At 45.5% G+C, this 25,309-nt stretch overlaps 1 protein-coding gene across 2 annotated transcripts; it reads right to left on the bottom strand.

The window, feature by feature from the left end:
- Nucleotides 1-525: 525 nt before the first annotated feature.
- On the bottom strand, nucleotides 526-24,684 carry fnta (farnesyltransferase, CAAX box, subunit alpha). 2 transcript variants are annotated; one of them, XM_086007402.1, is made up of 9 exons: nucleotides 24,361-24,678; nucleotides 18,373-18,458; nucleotides 16,510-16,624; nucleotides 11,324-11,428; nucleotides 11,103-11,229; nucleotides 9,904-10,052; nucleotides 7,286-7,348; nucleotides 5,472-5,643; nucleotides 526-1,120 (listed from the first exon to the last, which is right to left on the bottom strand). In XM_086007402.1, exons 1-9 carry the CDS (start codon nucleotides 24,564-24,566, stop codon nucleotides 968-970), a joined length of 1,176 nt encoding a protein of 391 aa, XP_085863528.1. In that variant the 5' UTR covers nucleotides 24,567-24,678; the 3' UTR covers nucleotides 526-967. The 2 variants fall into 2 exon arrangements, with proteins under 2 accessions (XP_085863528.1, XP_085863534.1); XM_086007408.1 differs by lacking the exon at nucleotides 7,286-7,348 and having other exon boundaries at nucleotides 24,361-24,684.
- Nucleotides 24,685-25,309: the final 625 nt, after the last annotated feature.

Raw genomic sequence — 25,309 nt, forward strand, 5'->3', positions numbered from 1 at the left:
AGGAGTTGTCCGGACCCTCATAATATCCAGGAAGTTACAGTCTAGCTAAACTTATTATAAGCGCTATCTAGAGGACGGTAACATTCTCGGGTTGTTCCTTTCCTTTAGGGATAGTCCGGACCTTTAGACCCAATTAAGCGTCTTTAGGATTCGGCTACCTCAAACTTTAGTTGAAAGTGAACATCTGAGAAATACGCCTGATCTGGGATAACCCCAAAGGGGCTAGGACTAGTAAATATCCCTTCAGACCAAGCTTCTGGTCATTGTCTACTTTGGCTTGACATCCATTTTGGTTTGATTACACCTCTGTGAAGCGCCTCGAGATGTTTTTCTACATTAAAGGCACTATATAAATGCAAGTTGTTCTGGTTATAAAGAGAGAAAATGAACTAAGGATGCCGTTCAGAACAAGACCAATAGTGAGACAGAAGATCTTTTCACCAAAATGGCAATGCAGTCATTACTTAAAATTACTTTTTTTTTAAATTACTGAATGAATTTTTTTAATGAACACGACAGAAAACATTTAACACTTTCACAAAAGCTTTTATTGGCAATAGGCAGTAAAAACTATACAACACTGGCACCGTAGCTTTGTGAATATTTTAACTGCAATTATGGCAACTAAAAAACAAATTAACATTTTAAATAAATTCCACTGTCTACCCCAATGTGAGTAAAGCTGACTTCGTTTCAATGATGTTCTCTTGCATCATATTTAATCTGTAAGTGTACATTCAAAGCAAAAAAGATATCAAATGTGGTTATACAGTTGCTATTTATTCCTAACTTTGTGCTTCAAATAATATATATACATATACAAAAAGTTATGTTTTTACACATTTACATACACAAGCATGCTGTGTAGATGTTAAGAGAAAATGAAAGAGGAATGTGAAAAACCCATCACTATTGATCACTATTTTTTGCCCTGCGTACTAGGAGATACAAACTGCAGAAATGGTCTTTAGTTATTACAGCTCTCCTGAAGGGTGTCTTCACTTCCCATAGGTTCAGTGTCTTCCTGATTAACACCATACTTGGCCTTCAGGCATCTTGCAAAGTATCTCCAGTACTCCTGTCGGATCGTGTCTCGTTTCATAGCCAGGCGTTCACACAGCTGAAAGAGATCAACATTGAAAGGCATTCGATTAGAAACTAAAATGCGTCCATTTCCTTCCCCCAATTCCTTAAATTTCAACTTACCAAGACGGCCCAAACTCATTTCAATAACTCGCATTAATACAGCACCTCAAACACAGAAAAAAACATCCCAGGGCGCTTCACAAGGGGCTCCCCTGAGGAAAAACAGACATCAAACCAAAGGGAGAGATTAGGAAGGGTGACTAAAAGTTTGGTCAAAGAGGTGGGTTTTAATGGAGCTCCGAGAGAGACTTCAAATTGGGCAGGGCAGCCTTGAGGATGAGTTCACTGAGTTTATTAGGAATAGGTTTCTTGAGCAGTATGTAACTGAACCGACCAGGGGGCAAGCAACCTTAGATTTGGTCCTGTGTAATGAGACAGCATTAATTAAAAATGTCCTAGTAAAGGATCCCCTTGGAATGAGTGACCATAACATGGTTGAATTCCATATTCAATTAAGAGGGTGAGAAGGTTGGATCTCAAACAAGCGTGCTGAGCTTGAATAAAGGAGACTATGAAGGTATGAGAGCGGAATTGATTAGAGTGGACTGGGAAAATAGATTAAAGGGTAAGACGGTACATGATCAGTGGTGTACATTTAAGGAGTTATTTTACAACTTCCAAAAAATATATATTCCACTGAGGAAAAAAGGGTGTAAAAGAAAAGATAGCCATCCATGGCTAAGTAATTAAGGATAGTATCTGACTAAAAACAAGGGCATATAAGGTAGCCAAATCTAGTGGGAGGATAGAAGATTGGGAAGTCTTTAAAAGACAGCAAAAAATAACTAAAAGACTGATTAAGAAAGGGAAGCTAGATTATGAAAGTAAATTAGCAAAAAATATAAAAACAGATAGCAAAAGTTTCTATAGTTATATAAAAAGTAAAAGGGTGGCTAAAGTAAATGTTGGTCCCTTAGAGGATGAGACCGGGAAATTAATGGTGGGAAACATGGAGATGGCAAAAACGCTGAACAATTATTTTGTATCAGTCTTTACGGTAGAGGACACTAAGAATATCCCAACACTGGACAAACAGGGGGCTCTAGGGGGGGGGGAGGAGCTAAATACGATTAAAATCACTAAGGAAGTGGTACTTGGTAAAATAATGGGACTCAAGGCGGATAAATCCCCTGGACCTGATGGCTTACATCCTAGGGTCTTGAGGGAAGTGGCGGTAGGGATTGTGGATGCATTGGTAATAATTTTCCAAAACTCCCTGGACTGAGCAAAGGTCCCGGCAGATTGGAAAACTGCTAATGTAACACCCTTATTTAAAAAGGGTAGTAGGCAGAAGGCTGGAAACTATAGGCCGGTTAGCCTAACATCTGTGGTTGGTAAAATGTTAGAGTCCATTATTAAGGAGACAGTAACGGGACATTTGGATAAACATAAAACCATGCTGACTTTGTCCTATTAAATTATGAAGGGGAAGTCATGTTTGACAAATTTGCTTGAGTTCTTTGAGGAAGTAACATACAGGGTGGATAAAGGGGAACCAGTGGACGTAGTGTATTTAGACTTCCAAAAGGCATTTGACAAGGTGCCACACAAAAGATTATTGCTCAAGATAAAAAATCACGGGATTGGGGGTAATATTCTGGCATGGATAGAGGATTGGCTATCTAACAGAAAGCAGAGAGTTGGGATAAATGGTTCGTTCTCAGACTGGCAATCAGTAACTAGTGGTGTTCCGCAGGGGTCAGTGCTGGGTCCCCAACTCTTTACAATCTATATTAACGATTTGGAGGAGGGGACCGAGTGTAACATATCAAAGTTTGCAGATGATACAAAGATGGGAAGGAAAGTAGTGAGTGAGGAGGACACAAAAAACCTGCAAAGGGACATAGACAGGCTAAGTAAGTGGGCAGAGATTTGGCAGATGGAATACAATACTGGAAAGTGTGAGGTTATGCACTTTGGCAGGAAAAATCATAGAGCAAGTTATTATCTTAATGGCAAGAAACTGGAAAGTACTGTAGTACAAAGGGATCTGGGGGTCCTGGTGCACGAAACTCAAAAAGTTAGTATGCAGGTGCAGCAAGTGATCAAGAAGGCCAATGGAATGTTGGCTTTTATTACTAGGGGGATAGAATATACAAACAGGGAGGTATTGTTGCAGTTGTACAAGGTATTGGTGAGACCACACCTGGAATACTGCATACAGTTTTGGTGTCCATATTTAAGAAAAGACATACTCGCTCTCGAGTCAGTACAAAGAAGGTTCACTTGGTTAATCCTGGGGATGAGGGGGTGGACATATGAGGAGAGGTTGAGTAGACTGGGACTCTACTCATTGGAGTTCAGAAGAATGAGAGGCGATCTTATTGAAACATATAAGATTGTGAAGGGGCTTGATCGGGTGGATGCGGTGAGGATGTTCCCAATGATGGGTGAAACTAGAACTAGGGGGCATAATCTTAGAATAAGGGGCTGCTCTTTCAAAACTGAGATGAGGAGAAACTTCTTCACTCAGAGGGTAGTAGGTCTGTGGAATTTGCTGCCCCAGAAAGCTGTGGAAGCTACATCATTAAATAAATTTAAAACAGAAATAGACAGTTTCTTAGAAGTAAAGGGAATTAGGGGTTACGGGGAGCGGGCAGGAAATTGGACATGAGTCTAGGTTCGGAACGGTCATGGCCCTGTGGGTAGCGGAGCGGGCACAGGGGCCGTGTAGCCTGGTTTTGCTCCTACTTCTTGTGTTCTAATTATGTGTTAGATTTCAGGAGATGGTTCTATTCCTGTTCCTGGCTGGGGTGGAGATCACCTTTACAGAAGGTAAGTACTGTAGAAAATATAGGGACAGAGTGATCTCCTGGACGAGTTTCGATCGCCTAGATGGGTCGGAGAGGAATTTCCCAGATTTTTTCTCCCAAATTGGCCATTGGGTTTTTTATCTGGTTTTTCGCCTCTCCCAGGCGATCACATGGGTTTGGGTGGGATGTAGAGTGATAGTAGATTTGAGGTTAGGATCAGATCAGCCATGATCTTATTGAATGGTGGAGTAGGCTCGAGGGGTCGATTGGCCTACTCCTGCTCCTATTTCTTATGATTCTGGAACACCCTGAGCTACCAGTGCTGTGTAACTCACCCTATTAAGTGGGATGAATTCCAAAGCAACAGAACAGCCAAATAGCTGCATACACCATTGAAAAAGTGAGAGGGGTTTTCTGACTGCTGCACCTTCACGAGGGCTGATGGAGACTCCTCTCTCTCTCTCATGGCTGTGTTTATGTTTTTATTTTCCATGACAGAGCTACTGCTTCCTGAGGTGCTGGTAAAAGCCAGATTTCAGGCTCACTGTAGCAGCAGCACTGCCACTGAAATCGGAGCTACAATCAGCAGCGCTATAAAGGGGAGTGGGGTGAACATTATAGAATGGGGGATAACTTAATTTGAGGGCAGTACATTGCTCCCAAATGTCTTCCTCCTTCAGCCTTTACCCTACTCTTCGGGCTGTAGATCACTTACCCTTACTTGTAAATCAGAATGCTCAACTATACAGCCAAAAATAATAGGGTACAAGTCAGAGGAGTACATAAGCTGGACAGGGCTCTGGTCAGACCACACCTTGTGTTACTCTGTTCAGTTCTGATCACGGAGACACAAGAGAGATATTCAACCATGGATGCAGTGCAAAGTAAAAAACCAATAGACTGATCCCTAGCATCACAAGACTGAGTAACTGGAGAAACATGGGCTTAAAAGGAGGTGATTGATATTAACCTTTTAAAGGTTTATGATAAACAGTATAGCAAGAGTAGGTCCAGGACATTCCTTTCAAACTAAAATGACAGTAAGACAATGTTCAGATTCATGAAATGCAAAATTTAGGACTGATTCAGGATATCCTTCTTTACACAAAGAGTGATCAACACATGGAATAGACACCTGGGTAGGTGCAGGCAAAAACTCTGGAATCATTTCACAGGTGGAAGCCATGACGGAAGACTACGGTCTTTTGGGAGGATTGAAATGGATGTTTTTCTTGGCAAAATGGATGCCTGTACTGTAATAGGTTATGGTGTAGAGATGCCGGTGTTGGACTGGGGTGGACAAATGTAAGAAGTCACACAACACCAGGTTATAGTCCAACAGTTTTATTTGAAATCACAAGCTTTTGGAGCGCTTCACCTGACGAAGGAGCAGCACTCCACCTGACGAAGGAGCAGCACTCCAAAAGCTTGTGATTTCAAATAAAACTGTTGGGACTATAGCCTGGTGTTGTGTGACTTCTTACATTTGTAATAGGTTAGGAACTGCTCTCCATAGTTATTCCAGTAAGTGCCATCACCCTCTGGATTACATCCCGTGACCAAGTGACTGACCTCCAGTGCTTTATTTAAGGTCTCTTCCTTCTTCTCACATTTGTTCTCCAGGAGATCTTCATACATGTCAATCAGGAAAGCAATCAAGTAAGGGGAACTAGGTTTCTCCATCAATTGCAGAATCTGCTCCAATAGGTTTGGATACTCGGAGAGAGTCTGATCCTGTAGAATTCTTGGGGAGGGAGGAGAGAGAGAGATAGAAACTAGCATTAATTTTTCAAATGACAAGAATGTGGATTCCAAACCAACAAGCTAGAATCATATGCCACATCAAAGCAGAATTACACCACACCCATTGGATATCTAGAATTGTCCTCTCTGACTAAAAACTATTTACACTAACACTCCGTCAGATTCCAAAAGGAGTCAAAAATGAACGCTATATTCTGGGGCCCGCACTTGGGAGAGACCCATCCAACACGAAGTACCCCCCCCCCCTTGGTGCAACAACCTACCCACTGGCCATCAGGGACACCAACCTCAACCAGCATGACCACCATGCAGGACCTTTGCCCACCATCTTTTCAACACTAATTAACTGCAAAACCCAAGCTGCCTCGGCCCCCGACCGGCACTGCTCCCAGTGCAGCAGCCTGATGTGGGGATACATTCCACCCGCAGGCACCCGGCAGTCAGAATGAGCAGTAACGCCAAAACACTATCTATAGGAGTGTACACGCTCATAAAATGTGTGTGGTTGTGCACCTAAATATGCAACCACCTCATAAAATAGCTGCCTGAATGCACCGCAATCATATAACGGCTTCATAAACTGTGTGAATGTGCACCTCTTCATATAAAATAGTTCAACGAAATACACGTGAATGTACAGACACATATATAAATAAATATAAAATAGCTACATAAAATAGGAATATGCTTTCGTCAGAAACCAGTTAAAAAAAGACACAGATAAGAACTTACTGAACTCAAAACTCTGCTGCAACTGTAGACGCAACTAAAGGAGCTCAAACCGCTGCAGTTTCTACAGTAAAGTGACTGCTGAAAGTATACTGGGGATTTGGTTTTGGGAAAACCCACCATTGCAGGCAGTGATTTATTATCTGGCAGCACCATTATGAAGCAATGATCTTTCAGGTTACTTAATTTCATAGAACGATTCTGAAGGGACTAGATAAAGTAGACCACGACAAGCTATTTCACCTTGTCCAGATCGGCAGAACCAGAGGACATGGCCTGCACTTGAAGGGAGGGGGGGGGGGGGCGCGTAAATTCAAAACTAATTTGCAGAAACATTATTTCAGGGAGCGAGTGGTCAATCTTTGGAACAGGCTCCCTGGGGAGATGGTGGAAGCAGCTGGTATTGATTCAGTCAAATGTAAATTCGATAGATTTCTTTCAGAAAACAAAGTTTGGGGATACAGTATATGAGTAATTTGAGACACGACGTGCGGTGAGTGTAGCGGGCTTGGGAGGAACAGGTGACTCCGGACCTCTGGTTCCCAAAGCTCTCCACCACTGGGGGGCTTTTCCTCAAGTCATGTCTTGGTCTGTTGTAGACCAACTGATAGAGATTGATTACTATGATCAGTCAACAACTCCCATTATCGTTTTACCACGTGACTACCAGGATGATCGAAGACAAACTAGATGGGTTTCGGCCTTTTCTTGTCTAGCAATTTCTATGATCCTACTTAAAGTGTAACAATTACCTTCAAGGCAATTTCCACCCTCATCAAATCCAAAAAACAAAATGATTCAAAACATTGATCTCTCCGGAGGCTTTACACCTAGGTTAAGCTTTGAATTAATATGACGCACGATTCTGCAATCCAGAAAAAAATGAACATTACCCTTTCAAGTAATTCCATGCACTTTCATTATGAGGAGCCTTTTTGATCAACTTCAGGGTATACCTGTGAAGTGGTATACAATAGTGTTAGAGTGCAGGAACATGATGAATAAGGGCTTCATTTACAGACAGGAGTTCAGTGATCCATTATCAGTCGTACAAGAGTAGTGGGTGCTGTTGACATGACTAATAGACAGAGCAGTTGGAAAAACGGGGCTTTCAATATAATTGATGTCGTTTATTAGAGGCTGAAACTGCACAGGTTCTTTTTAAATTAGATTGTTTTCAGTAGCTTGGCGGCATAGCTTGCTCATCTATGATCACCACCACAGGACAGGGGCGACGGCCTCAATCGTCATTCTCCACCCCCCAACCCTTTTCTGGAAGGTGTAATTACAGCGTGACACAGGCAGTTTCCATTATAAATGCTGTGCGCAGTTTTAATATTTTATAGATATATTCACGTTCACTCGAACATTCTTGGCCAACCATCATAAAACAGGCGTGCAACTCCCTCTAGTGACAGATATAATCCGTTACAACTCCCAGTGTTTATGAGGAGAAGCGGCTTGCACATTTTACTGAGGAATTAAAAAGTGGAACTGCTACTCCAAGATGGGTCACTTAAAAAAAAACTTGAAAAATCTAAAATCTTTAGGTTGCTTCCCATAACATTTGAAAAGCGGTGATTTAAAAATAGCGCAGTTGTACTGTTAAACATCAGGTTATATTTTAAATTAATTTTTGGGGATGGGGGAATTGTTCTACCCGCTAGTTAACAAGAAGCTTCATTAACTCTGATGGAGAGGTGCAAGTTATCAGACAGCATTAACCCAGAGTGTGATATTTCCTCGAACTGGAACTCTGATTGCCCATCAGTGTGTTTTAGAACCGTGAATATACACATCTCAATGTTGTCACGAGACATATTTAGAATATTGGTACCAAATCGCGACAGGAAAAGGCACACATGGGCCAATACACTAAAACACTTTGTACCAATAGGTGTACTTCTTGTGTGATACTCTTACATCTCAAGTTGCTCCCCCCACCAGCACTTCACCCTGGTGTCAAACATCTCAACGTGCTTTTGTAAGGAAAAAATAAAATCTAGGTTCACAAGAGATGTTCAGATAAAGGAGGTTCTTCAATCCTTTGGATCTCATCTATCCAGAATACTAAGCCTGTTGCTTTCCCACTAAGTGACAGCTTGGCTCAGAGTTAGTACTCTTGTCCGGTTAGAAGGTCATGGGTTCAATCCCCGCTCCAGGACTGGAGCACAAAGTTCAGGCTCACACTTCACACAGCACTGAGCGAGTGAGACGTTAAACTGAGGACCTAGCTGACCTATCAGGTGAAGAGCAGCGGAGTTCTCCCGGGTGTCCTGGCCAATACTTATCTTTCAACCAACATCACTAAAGCAGATTATCTGGTCATTACCTCATTGCTATGAGGAAAGACTGGATAGGCTGGGTCTGTTTTCCTTGGAACAGAGGAGGCTGAGGGGAGACCTTATTGAGGTGTATAAAATTATGAGGGGCATAGATAAAGTGGATAGAAAGGACCTATTTCCCTTAGCAGAGGGGTCAAAAACTAGGGGACAGAGATTTAAAGTAATTGGTGGAAGATTTAGAGGGGATTGGAGGAGAAATTTCTTCACCCAGAGGGTTGAGGGGGTCTGGAACTCACTGCCTGAAAGGGTGGTAGAGACAGGAATCCTACCAAATTAAAAAAGTACAGGAAACTTTCGATTAACCGGCACCTAAATAACCGGAAATGTCGGTTATCCGGCAAAATTCAGGAGTAGGTTTTACTTCATATTTATTTGCCTTCTTCCATTTGTTGCTGTGCAAGGGTGTGGCTGCAGCTGTTGTTATGCTACAGAGACGCTTGAAACTTGTGTTCATTGTTCTACAGTTGTTGCTAAGCAACAGGGTTTGTTGCTTTATACGGAGCTGTCAGCTCTCCCTATCTTTTACTATAGCGTTCGGTTATCCGGAATTTTTGATGAACCAGCACCACGTCAGTCCCGTCCGTGCCGGATAAAAAAAAGTTTCCTGTACTTGGATGTGCACTTGGGATGCTGTAACCTGCAGGGCTACGGACCAAGAGCTGGGAAGTGGGATTAGGCTGGATAGCTCTTTGTTGGCTGGCGCGGACATGATGGGCTGAAATGGCCTCCTTCCGTGCTGTAACTTTCTATGATTCTATGTTTGCTGTTTTTGGGAGCTTGTTGTGCGCAAATTGGCTGCCGCGTTTTCTACATTACAACAGTGACTACACTTCAAAAGTATTTCATTGGCTGTAAAGCGCTTTGGGACGTCCCAAGGTCGTGAAAGGCGATAAATGCAAGTCCTTTCTTTCTTCTGTGTAAAGAAAAGCTTCCTAATATCAGTAATAACCTTTTCCTTCACAACCCTGAACGTGTGTCCTCTTGTATCAGAAAGTATTGTTTCCAGTTTACTGTGATGGTGTTCTACGTATTGGTAGAGCACCAAGCAGTGTGTCTGTGACTGTGAAGTCCTCCTAACTAAACCCCTCCCTAACTGGAGGCAGGAGCTTTAGTGTTGGATTAACTGCAAGTGGAAATAATTAAAAAATATATGGAGAAAGACTAACTCGACTTCATGGTCAAGCACTGCAGCGTCGTTAAAGCCGGTGGTGTTTGAGATGACAAAATATCGCTGGTTCCACGCAGAGTTGTTTCGCACATCCTCTTCCAGCAGCTGATCCACATACGCTAGTTCATTGTTCCAAAGGTTGAATTCCTGCAAGTCACAGAATGTTAAAAAAAAAATCAGCGCGCTACGCGGCAGGGCCACGCCGTATACTGCAAGCAACGTATAATAAATTAACTTAAGTGTGTGCACAGCAGGTGATGTTTCGGGCCACTGAGCAATTGGGGGAAGCTCACGTGACATCTATAGACTCACCACATCAGAACCTCGCCCATCAGGACCTGTCCCTTTCCCAGAGGTTACAAATGAGCGATAGCTACGATAAGCAAGGATCTACATACACCACTTCAAAAAGGGACGCAATGGACAAGCTGTGTGGGTGCATGGTACATTTCTCGGTAGCTAATCTATCATTCACGTACAACTAGCATCCTGACTAAGGAGAACAGACTTTACAGAGTGAATGAAACAAAGAGACAATTCAGAACAGACCGACCAAAGGATGGTCAAAAAGTAGCATTTATATCTCCTGATGGCTGAGCTGGATAATGTGAGAGGAGCTGAGCCTTACAGATCAGGAAGGTGCCAGGTTCAATCCCCCCCCAGCACCCCCACCATGTCTTAAAAACATAAGAAATAGGAGCAGGAGTAGGCCATGGCTGAACTTCTACATCAACGCCACTCTACCGCCCTATCCCCATATCCCCAATTCCCTTAGTGCCCGAAAATCTATCGATCTCAGTTTTGAATATACTAAACGACCGAGCATCCACAGCTCTCTGGGGTAGAGAATTCCAAAGATTCACAACCCTCTCCGAGTTAAGAAATTTCTCATCTCAGTCCTAAATGGCCGACCCTTTATCCTGAGGTCACTGCGCCATTTCCGACTCCAATCCACTCTTTCCCAGGCATTCTAGTCTGTGGAACTCATTACTCCTTCAGTCTTCCCTTCATCCTACAATTGAGACGAGTTTTAAAATCCAAGCTTGGTGTTACCGAGCTCGACTTGTCCCATCTCCTCCCCCCGTTCCAACTTTATTTCGGTCCTTGGCTTCTCATCTAGATTGTTAAATAAAAAAAACCTCTTGACTGGGTTAATCTTCAGCACAATGGAAAGAGAATAAGAAGTACCAGGAGTACCTTAATCACCCACTGTCTGTGCTGCCAGGCATGGTAGTTTTTTGCATCTTGTTTGAGGATCCCAGAGATAAATCTCAACTCCTGCGAAGGGTCTTTTAACCATTCTACAATCTTCTGTCTGTGATACCTAGAAGCCAACAGAGTTACAAAGTCTCATTTTCTGTTTGCCTCTCTAATCATCTGGTTTTATTAACACGGTAAGCAACTGTTTTTTTATATACCAAACTTGATAGTTCTTGGGTTGGTCCTCAATGATATCGGAGATATAAACCAATTCCTCACTGAGGTCCTTGTTCAAAGACTGCAATACCACTCTGCGGAAATGCCTGAGGAGAATAAACAAAAATTGCAAATAAGCACAGTCAGTTCGGATGGAAAGAAATTTGCATTTATAGAGGAATAGGAGGAGGCCATTCAGCCCCTCGAGCTTACTCCATCATTCCACTAGATCGTGGCTTATTTGCACCTTAACTCCACTTAGCCTTTGCTCGATATCACTGAATACCCTTACCGAACAAAAATCTATCCATCTCACTCTTGACAGCTCCAACTGTCTCAGCGCCCGACATGAATCTTGTCATTCATGTGAAAATGACTTATGTAATAATGCTGGGCGGCCTGCCCCAGCGCTCCTCTGAGGATGACGCCCTACCCGGGAGGTCAAGGGATCTGCCAGCTATTCCGCTGGATCAACCCGGGGTACAGAGCGCTCCCCGCGGGATGGTCACCCGAAGCCCGGACGCCGGTCAGTCACCGACTACTGAGCAGGGTGAAGCCAGCTCTGCGCCGCTGGGGGCCCACACCCGGAGCCACAATCTCCCCAGTCCCCCTCAGGTCGATCAAGTCGACACGGACTCTGCCGGCCCGCCGGTACGAACCAAGCGACCCAGGGACCAAAACACGGTCTGAGGAGACGTGCCTTCCAGCCTCCAATAGAGATCTAAACGACTGCGTCTATTCTTAGTCCGATTAATTCGGTAGAAGGAAGCCGCCGGACTTCCAATCTTTCAGGTGGGAAGAATGACATGAATCTTGCCATTCATGTGAAATAAAAAAAAAATTTTTTTTAATTCATTGAAGATATGTGGGCGTCGCTGGCTAGGCCTGCATTTAGTGCCCATCCCTAATTGCCCTTGAGAAGATGGTGATGAGCCGCCTTCTTGAACCGCTGCAGTCCATATGGTGTAGGTACACCCACAATGCTGTTAGGAAGGGAGTTCCAGGATTTTGGCCCAGCGACAGTGAAGGAACGGCGATACAGGTCCAAGTCAGGATGGTGTGTGGCTTGGAGGGGAACTTGTAGGTGGCGATGTTCCCATGCGTCTGCTGTCCTTGTCCTTCTAAGTGGTAGAGGTCGCGGGTTTGGAAGGTGCTGTTGAAGGAGCTTTGGCGAGTTGCTGCAGTGCATCTTGTAGATGGTACACACTGCAGCCACAGTGCGTCGGTGGTGGAGGGAGTGAATGTTGAAGGTGGTGGATGGAGTGCCAATCAAGCGGGCTGCTTTATCCTGAATGGTGTCGAGCTTCTTGAGTGTTGTTGGAGCTGCACTCATCCAGGCAAGTGGAGAGTATTCCATCACACTCCTGACTTGTGCCTTTAGATGGTGGAAAGGCTTTGGGGAGTCAGGAGGTGAGACACTCGCCGCAGAATTCCCAGCCTCTGGCCTGCTCTTGTAGCCACAGTATTTATATGGCTGGTCCAGTTCAGTTTCTGATCAATGGTAACCCCCAGGATGTTGATAGTGGGGGATTCAGCGATGGTAATGCCATTGAATGTCAAGGGGAGATGGTTAGAGTCTCGCTTGTTGGAGACGGTCATTGCCTGGCACTTGTGTGGTGCGAATGTTACTTGCCACTTGTCAGCCCAAGTCTGAATGTTGTCCAGGTCTTGCTGCATATGGACACGGACTGCGTCAGTATCTGACGAGTCTCGAATGGTGCTGAACAGTGTGCAATCATCAGCGAACATCCCCACTTCTGACCTTATGATGGAGGGAAGGTCATTGATGAAACAGCTGAAGATGGTTGGGCCTAGGACACTGCCCTGAGGAACTCCTGCAGTGATGTCATGTGGTTGAGATGAATGACCTCCAACAACCACAGCCAACTTCCTTTGTGCTAGGTATGATTCCAACCAATGGAGAGTTTTCCCCTTGATTCCCATTGACTTCAGTTTTGCTAGGGCTCCTTGATGCCACACTCGATCAAATGCTGCCTTGATGTCAAGGGCAGTCACTCTCACCTCTTGAGTTCAGCTCTTTTGTCCATGTTTGGACCAAGGCTGTAATGAGGTCAGGAGCTGAGTGGCCCTGGTGGAACCCAAACTGGGCGTCAGTTAGCAGGTTATTGCTGAGTAAGTGCCGCTTGATAGCACTGTCGACGACACCTTCCATCACTTTGCTGATGATTGAGAGTAGACTGATGGGACGGTAATAACACTGGGCGGCCTGCTGGTGGCACTGTCCAGGGAGAGTATAAACAATCGGGCATGGGCCCAGCTTGTGCAGGACATTCTTTAACAGGAACTAGTGAAGGACACAACTAGATCTCCATGTTGAAAAACAGTTGATTAAAGCCTTGTTTAATACTCAGACCAAGTGCCTAGTAGTTTTCTTACGTCAGCGCCCAGAGCCTTTTGGGGGAAGAGAGTTCCAGACTTCGTACCACAGCACTGAGAAACACCTTGAAACGCTTCACACAAATTACTTCTGAAATGCAGTCACTGTCTTAAGAACATAAGAAATAGTAGCAGGAGTAGGCCATTTGGCCCCTCGAGCTGATCTTCTACCTCAACTCCACTTTCCTGCACTATCCCCATATCCCTTAATATCCAAAAATCTATCAATCTCTGTCTTGAATAAACTCAACGACTGAGCCTCCACAGCCCTCTGGGGTAGAGAATTCCAAAGATTCACCACCCTCTGAGTGAAGAAATTTCTCCTCATCTCAGTCCTAAATGGCCGACCCCTTATTCCGAGACTGTGACCCCTGGTTCTAGACTCCCCAGCCAGGGGAAACATCCTCCCTGCATCTACCCTGTCAAGCCCTGTAAGAATTTTGTATGTTTTAATGAGATCACTTCCCATTCTTCTAAACGCTAGAGAATATAGGCCTAGCCTACTCAATCTCTCCTCATAGGACAATGCCCCTTCCCAAGAATCAGTCTGGTGAACCTTTGTTGCATTATGTAGGCAGCTAATATGTGCACAGCATGATCCCACCAAAAGCAATGAGATGAATCAACTGTTAATCTGCATCTGCCGGTGTTGCTGGAAGGATGAATGTTGGCCCAGGACATCCCGGGAGAACTCCCTGCTCTTCCTTCCAATAGTGACATGAGATCTTTAACACCCATCTGAGCCACTGGAACAAGCAGATTGGGTCTCGTCCAAACTCGGCACCTCCGATCCGTCATTAATTGCCACTTCAGATTATGTGCTCAAGAATCTTCTGATCAAGAGGTGGGCATGACACCAAATGATCCAAGCCAAGAAGGAACACAATACTAGCACCACATTCGCTGTTCTTGCTCTCATTTATCACGTTGAATCAAATTAGTGGTAGCAGGAGATACAGGAAACTTTCTGATATCCGGCACTGACGGGACCGAGCTGGTGCCGTAACATCAAGTGTGCCGGACATACCAGAGTTAATGTTTAAACATACAGAACTGAGAAGCTCCGTGTGAATCAACAAACCCTGTTGCTTAGCAACAGCTTCAAAACAGTCGGCTGCAGCTGCAAGCATCTGTAGCTGAAGCTGTTGCTATAGCTACAGACCTTGCAGTGCTTGACTGGGGGAAAAAAAAGCAATGAGAACTAAAAAAAATATAGAAAACGGCTCCTGATTTTTGCCGTTAGATCAAGTATTCTGGACATATAACCTGCGGATAAACCAAAGTTTCCTGTACTTAGAAAGGGACCTGTAAGTGATGGAAGTCTCATGGTTCTGCATGTCTATGCAATATGGCAAAGTAATTTAGAAAGGTTAACAGAATGCTGGGACATGCGCACAGCAGTATATAAGTTCCCAGAGCTAATGTTGGGGTTTTACGATGTGCTAGTCAGATCCTACTTGGATACTGTGTTCAATTCTAGTCACCATGCTGCAAATACACCCATCTATGAGCATTGGAGAGGGTGCGGAGAAGAGCTGCAAGACTAGCCCCGAGTGTTGTGCTACCAGCAAAAAAGCCAGAGAAACCCAAACTACACAGTCGGTGCTTAAAGAGGGAGGGGAGGCGGCTGGGAGGGGACCTCACTGGAGGAGTGGAAAATCCAGGGTGAAGTAAATTTGAACTTGTAAAAAGTAAATCTAAAGCAGAGGTTAGGAAGAATGTCTTTATTCCAAGTGCCCATCACTCAGAGTAACATTAGGTGGAATAGTGGAGGCAAAAACATCTACAATGCAATTATAACAGGCAAATACATTTACCCCACCAAGTTTACTTTGACAGCATCTCACTCTTCTGCGACCTCTACCACCAAGAAGGATGAGAGCAGCAAGGTTGTGGGAACACAGTCACCTCCACATTACACACCATCCTGACTTGGACATATATCGCCGTTCCTTCATCGTCGCCAAGTCAGTATCTTAGAATCACCTCCCTAACGGCACTGTGGGATTACCTTCACCACACGGACTGCAGTAGTTCAAGAAGGCGGCTCACCTCCACCTTCTTAGGGCAAATAGGGACGGACAATAAATGCTGGCCTTGCTAGCATTTCAAGAACAACAAAAAATATCGTCTAGAGGGGACAAAAGCATGAATGAGAGCTTCAGCAGCACATGGGCTGAGGTCGGGGCGGAGACAGGTGATGATATACAAAGCTGATGGACAGGCTGAGAATTCATTAATTCCAAAATGAGGAGTTATACTACAATCTGACAATTACAACGGAATATGCTCAGGAACTAAGAAAAATCGCTGGGCCACATTTTTTTTTCTCCTAATAACAAAGGTGAACCACTAGACAATTGTAAATAAATTTCCAAGATGCACATTATAGCATCGCTGCATCATTAACTGATAAATTCCCAAATTGCTCAGGATTAGTGGCAGTAAAATCCTCTCTGGCCTTAGAATTTAATCTTTATACATGTGATTGCCTTCTACACTTATAACTGCACTGCAAAAGAATCCTATTTTCTTTATCCTTATAAATCAGCATTACATCTAAAAGCAGAATAAAACACCAAGTGTGAATTGCACAGGTATTTTTAATCTAGATTTCCCTTTTTGCAGCAACGCTACTTTAAGAAACTATCAACCGCACGCAAAAGTTGCTCGCCGGTTAAGTAATGATATTAAAATCAAAACGGCATAAGTTTGGATGCAAAGGATTACTGCAATTTGTGTCCGTTGCTTTTCCGCAGAGAAAGTTGATTGCCAGCTCGAACTGCCTTACCATACTGTGTAATTCGCAGCATTCAGTTCTATTGCATCCGTTGTCAGGCCGAGTGCTCGCTCGCTCCGCTCATCAAGCTTTAGAACTGCCCTGAAGTAGTCATACACATCTTTAACTGGAAGGAAAAAAAAGCGCTTCAGAAAGCTGGAGTTCACAGCTAATTTACAACCCAATTACCAATAACTGAATTATCTAGAATTTAAAAAACTATTACAAATTTTGAAAAGGCATTTTTCAAACAGGCATTCTGAGCAGAGTGACAGGCCGATGGATAGGTCTCCCCTCACTGATGATCCGGTTAATTCTGGTAACAAAGCTGCTGTTAAGGCGGCAAATGGTATGTTGGCCTTCGTAGCGAGAAGGTTTGAGTACAGGAACAAGGATGTCTTGCTGCAGTTGAACAGGAACAAGGATGTCTTGCTGCAGTTGAACAGGGCCTTGGTGAGACCACATCTGGAGTATTGTGTGCAGTTTTAGTCGCCTTATCTGAGGAAGGATGTTCTTGCCATGGAGGGAGTGCAGCGAAGATTCACCAGGCTGATACCTGGGATGGCAGGAATAACGTATGAGGAGAGATTACGTTGATTGGGCTTGTACTCGCTGGAGTTTAGAAGAATGAGGGGGGATCTCATTGAAACTTATAAAATTCTAACAGGACTAGACAGACTAGATGCAGGAAGGATGTTCCTGATGGCAGGGGAGTCCAGAACCAGGGGTCACAGTCTAAGGATAAGGGGTAAGCCATTTAGGACAGAAATGAGGAGGAATTTCTTCACCCAGAGAGTGGTGAACCTGTGGAACTCTCTACCACACAAGGCAGTAGAGGCCAATTCATTAAATATATTCAAGAAGGAGTTAGATATATTTCTTAAGACTAAAGGGATCAAGGGATATGGGGAGAAAGCAGGGACAGGGTACTGAGTTTGGATGATCAGCCATGATCTCATTGAATGGCGGAGCAGGCTCGAGGGGCCGAATGGCCAACTCCTGCTCCTGTCTTCTATGCTTCTATATGAAGGTTCATTCAGAGGATCAAAAGTTCCACAGGTTCGAGATCCAGGACTCCAGAGAAAAGGCCATAAAATGTGCAGTAAAGTGCAATGTTCCAGCAACAACTTCAATTTATAATAGCGCCTTTAATGTAGAATAAAAGGGCCCAGGGTGCTTCAGAGGTGTTAAGGAACGAAATGAAGGACAAGCCAAAGAAGGAGATATTAGGAGGGGTGACCAAAAGCTTGGTCGAAGAGCTGAGCTTTAAGGAAGGTCTTAATGGAGGAGGTGGAGGGCAGAGGGATGAGGGATTTAGGGAGAGAATTCCAGAATGTAAATCCAGTGGGGCTGAAGGCATGGATGCACAAGGGGCCAGAGTGAGAGGAACAGAGAGTTTTTGGGTGGGGTAAGTTTACAGTGATGAGGAGGGGCGAGGCCACAACGGGATTCAAATACAAGGTTAAGAATTTTACGTTTGACGCGCTTGGGGACCAGGAGCCAATATTGGTCAGTGGGGGCAGGAGTGACGGGCGAGCAGGACTTGGTGCGAGTTAGCATATGGCCAGCTGAATTTTGGATAAGCTGGTTTACGGAGGGTGCAGAATGGGAGGCCGGCCAGGCGAGCACTGGAATAGTCGAGTCTAGAGGTGACAAAGGCATGGACGAGGGGATCAGCAGCAGATGGGCTGAGGCAGGGGATGCTGCAGAAGTTGTAGCACTCAATTTTGCATTAGCAACGCAAAAACATCATCTATTAATTGTTAATTCAATTATAGAAGGACTGACAGCACAAGAGACCAAATCTTCTTGATGCCATCAAGTTCCGAATTAATTCATCCACAAAATTAATTCCACCACCAATTCAATACTTACAGTTCTCAGAATAAGCAATCTGAACAACCGGATTGGGACCATCATCCTGTGGAACAGGTTTAACATCAGCCCATTCCTTCCGGTCTCTAGAAAAAGGATGACATTTCATTAAAGCTTCTTACCCACCACAGAGATACTCTTCGTACATCTCATGCTGGCAGACAGTCTTGCGGGGCTACATTCCACATATGGTAGGACCTGCTTTAAATAGTCATGCTTCACACATGAGCCTGGACATTGACTATCAATGAGCCGCTCGTCTATTGGGAACATCACAGTCGAACCTTACGCCTTATCTGGTGTCCAGATAAATATTTCCTGTCAGGAGTCATTAGATAGCCATCAGCAATAGCCCAGGATGCTGAGGTTAACTGTAGCCCCACAGACTATGATCAGTTATTTCGCCCCAGACAAGGTGGCTTTGAGCCTGGTCCTCCCAGTCTTTAATTGGTCAGTGCCACCCCACATGATCATTAACCTCACTGAGTTATTCCTGGGGGGAGGGGGGAAGAGAAAGGATGGAGGAACACCCACTCTACACTTTAATAATTTGCTTACCATCTCTTACTTTACATGAGATCAACATCATTCAATACCACTCTCACAGAGCGTAGTCAGTATAAACATGGACTAGGGACTTTACAAACCATAGCTTGGATGGTGTAGCAAACCAGTTACTGAATGAAGGGTAATGAAATGGGTGTGCCATGGTTAGCCAGCAAACACCAAATATCAGCTTTGAAGATTAAACATCTGAAAGAATTATGTTTACCTGGAATTCAAAACCAGTGAACAAAATCCAGAACTACACATGATGGTTACTACAGGAGCTAGACCTAGACCAGAACTGCTCGTTATCACAGACTGCACAGTACTGAAGTAGGCTGTTATTCTACCAGTCACTGCTAGTGGATAATCACTATATCCTGAGTGCACCAGTTGGGAAATCATTACAAACCATGCCCCACAAAAGAGGTCTTCCTGCAGCTGACCTGGCTAGTAGACAGGGTAGTTGGGTTCTAGGCTTCTATATGGTCTATGGTGCCCCATGATCAGAATGTGCATTTCTGCAGAGCTGGACTTGTTCAGACCGATTTTCCTCTTTCCCTTAAGACAACGTCACTACTCCAACCTACTAAAATTATCCGAGTCTGATTCTCAGTCAAGGGTGGGACTCAGAGCATGGGCCCTCTGTGAACACAAACACACAACTGCTGGAGACACTGGGACATGTACAATTATTGCTGCTGCCGTCACTATGGATTGAGGATGGGCCCTCTACTGAGCCAGCTCTAGACTACACAATGCTGCAATTGTAATGTGTGTCTTCAATAGTATTTTCTGCCTGCTCTTTGGAATTACATTAATCAGTGCCAAATTGCTTTCAAATTCATAACAAACAAGAGTGGAGTGGCACACTGCATGATCCCAAATCTATCCGATTCCAAGAGTGCTACGAACAATGAGCTCCATTAACTACAAACCATTGCCGAACAAATTTGGCTCCCGTGCTCCCACAGCGCAGCTTAACAGTGCATTCAACTAGGGGGAAGAACGTGGGGCAGTAGGACTAGTTTTGGATTGCTCTAGCAAGGAGCCGGCACAGACACAATAGGCTGGATTTTGCCAGCCCCGGGGAGGCGGCTTTGGAGGCGGGACTGCCGGGAAAATGGCAGAATTTGGGGGCGGGTGCCCAACCCGCCCCCAAGCCATCTTGCCAGGAGGCGGGTAGCCGACCCGCGCCGGGTCCTGCCTCCTCGAGGCATGAAGGGGATTAATGCCAATTAACTGCCTGTTAACAGGTAGTTAACAGGCAGTTTTTTGGCTAATCCCTATTTTGAGCCCTGAAGTGCGGGCTTCCCGACGGCTCCGAACCTCGCCAGGGTCAGCGAGGCAGGCCGTCAGTCTGCGGGGGTCGGAGGGGCCGAGATGTCCGGTGTGCAGGTGAGTAATGGGTGCGTGTGTGCAGAGGTGAGTGTGTGAGGTGTGTGTAAAGTGTTTTAATAAGTTTTACTTACCTTTACTTCTTCCTGCAGGCTTCCTCCCTTCAGGTCTCGGGAGTCCCTCAGCTCACCGGCACAGAAAGCAGAATGGCCGCTGAACTGTCAAAAGCTGCAGCCTTCTGCTTTCTGCTCAGGAAGGCTTTCTAATTAAGTCTTGAGTGAAAACACAACTTAGAAGACAGATTGTCAGTGTTTGACAGCTTCACAGAGCTGTCAAATGATGACATTTCATCTGTCAAAAGCTCTTGACAGATGAAACGGCACTTGCTGACGTCCCCTGTAACTGACTTTCCCTTAATTGGCCTGCTGAGCCCGCTGGGCGGGCTTAACAAGGTCAATCAAGGGAAAATAGCGTGGGTTGGCCACAAGTCGATGGAGGCGGGACTAAAACCCGACAAGTGGGAGTCCCGCCTCCAAAAGCTCCCCATTGACAAAATCCAGCCCAATGTGTCAAATCACCTCCTTCTGTGCTGTAAACGACTATGATTCTAACATATTGCTCAGGTTTAATAGTCAATTCCACCAGCTACCTCAATTCAACACAGTGAGAGATGGCCAGTTCACCAGATAGTTCACCGAGACCATAACCTGCTGAGAGTGATGTGGAGATGGCTGATCCGAGTTTTGTTGCAGGCTCTAAACTCCTCACTAGCCAGGGCAGAAACCACGAACAGGGCTCCGTTCAGTGACACACACTGGAAAACCTCAGCGCTTAAACTTTTGCACTTATACTGCAAAGGGTATGAACCCCAAGCAATGCAAGATGACCCCCAAAACACTGGCACATTAAAAGGAATATTGATTCACAGACATTGGTGAATTATGTGCTTTACATATTCCATTATTACCATGTCTTATAGATGTTGGGAAGTTCAGTCTTCTAGGGATTTGTGGAATTTCCATAACATGCTACAGCACAACTTCCAAAATAATTTACAATGCACAGTTAAACAAAAACTATAACAAGGTCCTACTTCAAAGGGGATCTAATTGCATAACATGTAACCGCAAAAACTACAGTACTCCATTACATTACATTTTTGTATCTCACATAATGACCAACTATTCTGTACATAGATAACAAAGACAACAGTTATGCAACAGTGACTCATGGGCTGTGACCGTCTCAAGCTCCTGACTGCTTTGGGTCCATGCTACTCTCCAAACCCATCTTAGTACCGTCCAACCCAAATGATAAAACATATGACGCTCACAAACTACAACCCTGTAAAACTCGCAATTCCAGTCAAAGACAACTGTAACCCCAGTTTAACATTCAAATACCCCATCCTCCCTTTCGCATGAATCAAAATCTTGTGTGCTGGACATAGAATGGGCTCGTTGCTATGATGGGCAAGCTTATCCAAGCAACCTATACAAGTAGGAAAGACTGACATGAAGGATTCCTGTCTTGGTTTTGAAAACTTTTTGAACTGATTGTTTCCGGACGGATGATGATGAGTATAGGTCTGAACTTATCTTTTATAGCTTTGGACATAAGTGCAATCCCTTTGGTACTTTACAGCCTTTCCAGTTACATGGACTGTTCCAAGTTACAAGCTTTACATCCTCTTCACAACACACACAATCAGCATTAACCAGCCAATATACGTTAACTATTTAAAACTGACAGTATTGTTTTAAACAGAATTGGATGGCAAATACAAATCAGATTTTGGGGGCCATTTATTGATCAGGTATTGTCCTTGGACCTGTCCCTCTGGAGGGCAATGCAAAGCCAACAAACCATACCAGCCGTGGATCACTGGCACCCAACAACAGAGATATGCAACATCATCCATCCATCCATCCCTCCATCGATCCACCAACCCTCTACCCCTCAGCCGCTCCCCAGAGGCAGTTAAATTCGAGGAGTTAGATTGCTGCTTTTTTGCTTGATGCAAACCCCAAACTGCTCCGCATTAGAAAGACTTGCATTTTACATAAGCGTCTTTCACCACCACTGGACGTCCCAAAGCGCTTTACAGCCAATGAAGTACTTTCTGAATTGTAGTCACTAAGAGGGCTTCAGAAGGCTTTTGATAAGGTCCCACATAAGAGATTAGCGTGTAAAGTTAAGGCACATGGGACTGGGGCAAGGTACTGACTTGGATAGAGAACTGACTGGCAGACAGGAAGCAAAGAGTTGGAATAAATGGGTCTTTTTCCGAGTGGCAGGCAGTGACTAGTGGGGTACTGCAGGGATTGGTCCTTGGACCCCAGCTATTCATAATATATATTAATGATCTGGACGAGGGAACTAGATGTAATATCTCCAAGTTTGCAGATGACACAAAGCTGGGTGGGCATGTGTGCTGTGAGGAGGATGCCGAGAAACTCCAGTATGATTTGGACAGGTTGGGTGATTGGGCAGATGCATGGCAGATGCAGTATAATGTGGATAAATGCGAGGTTATCCACTTTGGAGGCAAAAACAGGAAGGCAGATTATTATCTGAATGGTAATAGATTGGGAGAAGGGGAAGTGCAACGAGACCTGGGTGTCCTTGTGCACCAGTCGCTGAAGGTAAGCATGCAGGTGCAGCAGGCGGTTAAGAAGCCAAATGGTATGTTGGCCTTCGTAGTGAGAGGGTTTGAGTACAGGAGCAAGGATGTCTTGCTGCAGTTGTACAGGGCCTTGGTGAGACCACACCTTGAGTATTGTGTGCAGTTTTGGTCGCCTTATCTGAGGAAGGATGTTCTTGCCATGGAGGGAGTGCAGCGAAGATTCACCAGGCTGATACCTGGGATGGCAGGAATGACGTATGAGGAGAGATTGGGTCGATTGGGCTTATACTCGCTGGAGTTTAGAAGAATGAGAGGGGATCTCATTGAAACTTATAAAATTCTAACAGGACTCGACAGGCTAGATGCAGGATGGATGTTCCCGATGGTTGTGGATTCCAGAACCAGGGGTCACAGTCTAAGGATAAGGGGTAAGCCATTTAGGACTGAGATGAGGAGGAATTTCTTCACCCAGAGAGTGGTGAACCTGTGGAATTCTCTACCACACAAGGCAGTTGAGGCCAATTCATTAAATATATTCAAGAAGGAGTTAGATATATTTCTTAAGGCTAAAGGGATCAAGAGATATGGGAAGAAGGCAGGGACAGGGTACTGAGTTTGGATGATCAGCCATGATCTCATTGAATGGCGGAACAGGCTCGAGGAGCCGAATGGCCTACTCCTGCTCCTATCTTCTATGTTTCTATGATTCTATTGTAAGGTAGGAAACGCGGCAGCCAAATTTGCGCACAGCAAGCTCCCACAAACAGCAATGTGACTGTGACCAGATAATCTGCTTTTTAGTGATGTTGACAGAGGAATAAATATTGGACACCAGGGATAATTCCCCTGCTCGTCTTCAAAATGGTGCCATGGGATCTTTTACGTCCACCTGCAAGAGCAGACGGGGCCTCGGTTTAACGTCTCATCCGAAAGATGGCACCTCCGACAGTGCAGCACTCCCTCAGCACTGCACTGGGAGTGTCAGCCTAGATTTTTGTGCTTAAGTCTCGAGTGGGACTTTGAACCCACAACCTTCTGACTCGGAGCAAAAGCATCAGTATAAAAAAGGGTCAATTATGTAACATAGAGGGGGCAATAAACCATCACCAAACACCGTGAGGGAGAGGAGCAGCTCCCAATACTGCCCTCCAATGTGAACAGATACACCGAGAGTCTCCCCGCGGCCCGCAGGAGCTTGGACCCGTGCAGCCCGGCTCCAGGAGCACCTCAGGCCCCGGTCCCAGGAGCGCCTCAGGCCCCGGCTCCAGGAGCGCCCCAGGCCCCGATCCCAGGAGCACCCCAGGCCCCGGCCCCAGGAGCACCTCAGGCCCCGGTCCCAGGAGCACCTCAGGCCCCAGGCCCCGGCCCCAGGAGCACCTCAGGCCCCGGCTCCAGGAGCACCCCAGGCCCCGGCCCCAGGAGCACCTCAGGCCCCGGCTCCAGGAACGCCCAAGCCCCGGCCCGCCGGCTCCTCCCACCTGTAGAAGGTGTATCCGTCGCTCCTCCTGTCAACCCCGCCGTCCGAGTCCCCGGAGGCCCGGCGCTCCCTCTCCGGCTGCGGCTCCACCTCCTCCCAGGCCGCGCACTGGTGCTCTCGCTCGGCCATGGCCCGCTCGCCCTCCGCTCCCGGAGCCGCCTGCTCCCAGGCCGCGCTCTGAAACTCCCGCTCGGCCACCTCCGCCATGCCGCTCCGGCCCGGCTCCGCACTCACCGCACGTCACTTCCCGCACTCGCTCTGCCCCGACACACACACACCCGGCAATACCAGTGCAGAGCTGGACCTGCAGCTAGAGCTAGATCTGCATCTGGAGCAAGATCTGGATCAATATCTGCATCGAGATCTGCTCCTTCGATCTAGAGCAAGCTGGATCTGCAGCTAGATCTGCATCTGGACCTTGAGCTAGATATGCATATAGATCTGGACCTAGAGCTAAATCTGGATCTATATCTGCATCTAGATCCGGACCTTGGATCTAGAGCTGGACCTAGAGCTAGATCTGCATCTACATCTGGACCCTGGATCTGCATCTGGACCTAGAGCTAGATCTGGATCTATATCTGCATTTAGATCTGGACCTTGGATCTAGAGCAAGCTGGACCTAGAGCTAAATCTGCATCTAAAGAGAGACTTGCATTTATACAGTGCCTTTCACAACCACCAGACATCTCAAAGTGCTTTACAGCTAATGAAGTACTTTTGGAGTGTAGTCACTGTTGTAATGTGGGAAACGCAGCAGCCAATTTACACAGCAAGGTCCCACAAACAGCGATGTGATAATGACCAGATAATCTGTTTTAGTGATGTTGGTTGAGGGATAAATATTGGCCAGGACACCGGGGAGAACTCCCCTGCTCTTCTTCGAAATAGTGCCATGGGATCTTTTACGTCCACCTGAGAGAGCAGACGGGGCCTCGGTTTAACGTCTC

Source organism: Somniosus microcephalus, chromosome 2 (assembly GCF_052327205.1).
Source record: "Somniosus microcephalus isolate GS21.2 chromosome 2, FLI_Smic_1.0, whole genome shotgun sequence".
NCBI lineage: Eukaryota > Metazoa > Chordata > Chondrichthyes > Squaliformes > Somniosidae > Somniosus > Somniosus microcephalus.

What these genes read in the sequence shown, in the direction of transcription:
- fnta (XM_086007402.1), bottom strand. Translation starts at nt 24,566, where the DNA reads ATGGCGGAGGTGGCCGAGCGGGAGTTTCAGAGCGCGGCCTGGGAGCAG. An exon ending in GATTGCTTATTCTGAGAACT is followed by an intron (nt 16,625 to 18,372) that starts GTAAGTATTGAA and finishes TTTTCCTTCCAG; the next exon opens with TTAAAGATGTGTATGACTAC. An exon ending in CCTTAAATAAAGCACTGGAG is followed by an intron (nt 1,121 to 5,471) that starts GTCAGTCACTTG and finishes GATCTCTTTCAG; the next exon opens with CTGTGTGAACGCCTGGCTAT.